At 50.6% G+C, this 3,307-nt stretch overlaps 1 protein-coding gene across 2 annotated transcripts; it reads left to right on the top strand.

Annotated features, from left to right (window-relative positions):
- The first annotated feature begins 1,451 nt into the window (after positions 1 to 1,451).
- Positions 1,452 to 3,206, top strand: LOC119323995. 2 transcript variants are annotated; one of them, XM_037597710.1, is made up of 2 exons: positions 1,452 to 1,690; positions 2,410 to 3,206. In XM_037597710.1, exon 2 carries the CDS (start codon positions 2,411 to 2,413, stop codon positions 2,849 to 2,851), a length of 441 nt encoding a protein of 146 aa, XP_037453607.1. In that variant the 5' UTR covers positions 1,452 to 1,690; position 2,410; the 3' UTR covers positions 2,852 to 3,206. The 2 variants fall into 2 exon arrangements, with proteins under 2 accessions (XP_037453607.1, XP_037453606.1); XM_037597709.1 differs by having other exon boundaries at positions 2,391 to 3,206.
- Positions 3,207 to 3,307: the final 101 nt, after the last annotated feature.

Below are 3,307 nucleotides of genomic sequence, written 5' to 3'. Positions count from 1 at the left end.
GGTTCTTTAAAAAAAAGGTACTCGGTTAATGCGAGAAATAGCATTCGCCGCCTCCCAGCGTGGCATAGGCGCACCCATTCTCACGGGGGAATCGTTTCCATACGGTGCACCGGCGGAACGTTCAGCCGGTCGCGTGCGAGACGCACGATTCCTTTTGATTAAACGACGACCGGTTCGCCCACGTGCCCACGCCAGTTGCCAGCGCAGCCCATCTGGCCCACCACCGCCCGCTCATCCTTTCTATCCTTATCCCGTATGGAGGCTCTCATCCACTCATTCACGCCCTTTCCTCATCCCCTACCTCCAGTACTTGCCTACAGCGAGCACCCCAAATCAAACACCGGAGAAATCACCTCTACTCCCATGCGCCGCTTGTTCTTTCCATCTAGATCTGGTTGATATGGGGCTCGCAGCCGACCGCGCCCGCCGCTCACGCGAGTACTCAGGGGCTGATGCTCGTCGTGTGAGGCCAACCGCTTTGTGGGGTGCGGGGGCCGCCGCCGGTAGCTAGCCGGAGCCGGGGGAGCTTGGAGCGCGAGACGTGGAGCTGCATCCGGTGGTGATTTTTGCTGGAAGTAGTTCTTTTTTTGCTGCAATCGACACATATTTTTGATGATGAGATTTTGTTGCTGGAACCATCTTTAATTTTTGCTGGAGCTGGCTTGTTTTATTGCTACAATCGAGTGGTAGTGTTTTTGCTACTGAGAATTTTTTGCTGGAACCAGTGATTTGTTTTGCTGGAACTGACTTTTCTTTTTGCTACAATCGACCTTTTTCAGATTTGTTCTTCTGAGAATATTTTTGCCGGAAACATCTTTTGCTACCACCGTAGTCTGCTTTTGCTGGAACTGACTTTTCTTTTTGCTACAATCAACCTTTTTCAGATTTGTTCTTTTGAGAATATTTTTGCCGGAAACATCTTTTGCTACCACCGTAGTCTGCTTTTGCTGGAACCAACATTTTTCAAAGGATCCAACAGGCGGTGACGGTGAGCTACCTTGGGGTAATTTTGTTGCAAGCGTCGGCGAGCATCGGCGGCGAGCCTCGATGGCAAGCATTTTTTGCTACCACCGTAGTCTTTTTTTGCTACCACCATAGGTTGTTTTTGTTGCGAGCGTTGACTGCGAGCATCAGCGGCGACCGTCGATGGCGGGCACGGCAGGACCTGTCAACGGCGAAGGCAAACACGGGAGGGTGGAAACGCGCAGCGCGACGCGACAGCGAGGCGCGGCTGCCATGTGCCCATTTGTTTTTTCTCAGAGCTCGTCCACTGTGAAAAAGGAGCGACGGAAAAGGAGCGACGGGAACGAGGGATCTGACGGTTACGCGGGGCCGCATCTGACGACTAGAGTGCGACCGGCCCAAATTTGGGCCGGTGCGCCGGCGCCTAGCGTTGCGGTTCTCACGGTCCATGTGTGCCTATTCCTTCTCCTCCCCAACCCAACCCCCTTTTCTCCCTGTTCTAGAAGAAGAAGAAAAAAAAACTCTCTCCCCGTCTTCTCGACTCAAGTCGCAAAGCCTTCCCCTCCCCTGGATTCCTCGACCCCACGCGAGAGCCTCCCAACCCTATACGCCAGATCGGCTCCCACCACCGCACGCGCAGAATCCGTTTGGAGTTTCGCCGCCGGCGCGGCAGCGAGCAGCCGGTCCCAGGGCGTCCGTCCCTGGCTCCCCCGCGGGCACCAGCAAGGTAATTAAGCCTCCCATCTCGTTCCCGATCAACGCCGGCGAGGGCGGTGGGTTCGCGGCGCACCACTGCCTGCCCTAGTCCGGATTCCACTACTCTCCGGCTTCAGTTGATTCCGCCGGGATAAATTTTCTTTCTCTTCGTACTGTCGTGTAGACGGTTGCCGTAGGGAGTAGAGATCCGCCAGCGCCGCCGACGCACCTCGAGGATGGTTGCGCCGATGGCTTAGGTCAGGTCGACTTCGATGGCACTTGCTGCCGCGAGTTCCTTCGGTTTTGGTGCTGTGAAGCTGCGGGTAGGAATCAGTAGGGGGAAACGTCAGCAAGATAACAACAGATACAGGTTATCCTGCAACATCCTTGCAGTTGCTCCCACCTTTGCTGGCTGAGCATCCCATTGGGTAATGGCAAAGGGTAAAAAGCAACGACTAACACCTGCTCCTCTTGGACGGGATGATACTGTGTGAGCGTGCGGTTTCACTTCAGACGAGCATTCCTTGGTTTCTACTCCCTCCGTAAACTAATATAAGAGTGTTTAGATCACTATTTTAGTGATCCAAACGCTCTTATATTAGTTTACAGAGGGAGTAGTATTTTTTGTAAAATAATGTAATGCTGATCGATCCCAACCAATAGCCTTCTTTGTCTTTCACAATTTATATTGCTGCTTTGGTAGATTGGTTCACTTGAGTTGTGTTTGTCAGGCGAACCTTGTTTCGACAGAATGCAAGACCCTAGAGGTATGGCGCGAGAGGATTTCTCAGCGTCGAAGTCACAGAAGAGGAAGGTTGTGTACCGGCCTTTGCCCTCAGTCCAGATAAAAACTGAACCTGAACTTCTGCGGAGGGACATTCCACATTCGTTGGCCAATACACAGAAGCCACCTAAGAGAAGCTTCAGGAGTGAGCCCCGCCCTCCCATGCCGCAGTCTGACAGAGGAACTCCGGACTCGCTACCAGATTCTGGTCCTGCGGATGAATATCGGGCGCTACGGAGGAAGTACATGATGCTGGAGGAAGAGAACTACACGCTGGATGCACAATTAGGCATGGCAGAAAAGGAAGCCAAAACTCTCGAGGATGAGAAGTTTGCATTGCTGGATCAGCTTGTTGTCTTGGAAGGTCTTGTGGAGCCTTCGCAGCTGCAGACACAGCGAAGGCTATAAGGCATCTATGTGTGACCCTTTGTTTTTTCGTAGTGTAATTCTGCATCTGGTATTGTTAGGTGTGACTACCCTCAAGATGTACCCATTGTAGTGGCTATTTTACTCTAGATAGTTGCTCTAGACAGGACAACTATCTGGAGTATTTGTGCACGATGAAAGAGAATGATACTCCCTCATCCCAAAATAAGTGTCGTTGATTTAGTACAACTTTGTACTAAATTAGTGACACTTATTTTGAGACGGAGGGAGTACATATCATACTATCAAATGAAATATTGGCCGCAAATTGTGGTGTAAGAACTATGGAATTCATGAATGATGCAACTGATCTAAATGATTTACCTATGTTCTAGTATATTGTTAATTTGTCATCTCATTTGATCTTGTAATTTGATAAGCCAAGGATTTCATTTGAAAATCCATGTTCATATGTGATGCTACTCCATTACCATTCTT

Source organism: Triticum dicoccoides, chromosome 6B (genome assembly GCF_002162155.2).
Source record: "Triticum dicoccoides isolate Atlit2015 ecotype Zavitan chromosome 6B, WEW_v2.0, whole genome shotgun sequence".
Taxonomy (NCBI): domain Eukaryota; kingdom Viridiplantae; phylum Streptophyta; class Magnoliopsida; order Poales; family Poaceae; genus Triticum; species Triticum dicoccoides.
This window is presented reverse-complemented; position numbering and strand designations above follow the sequence as displayed.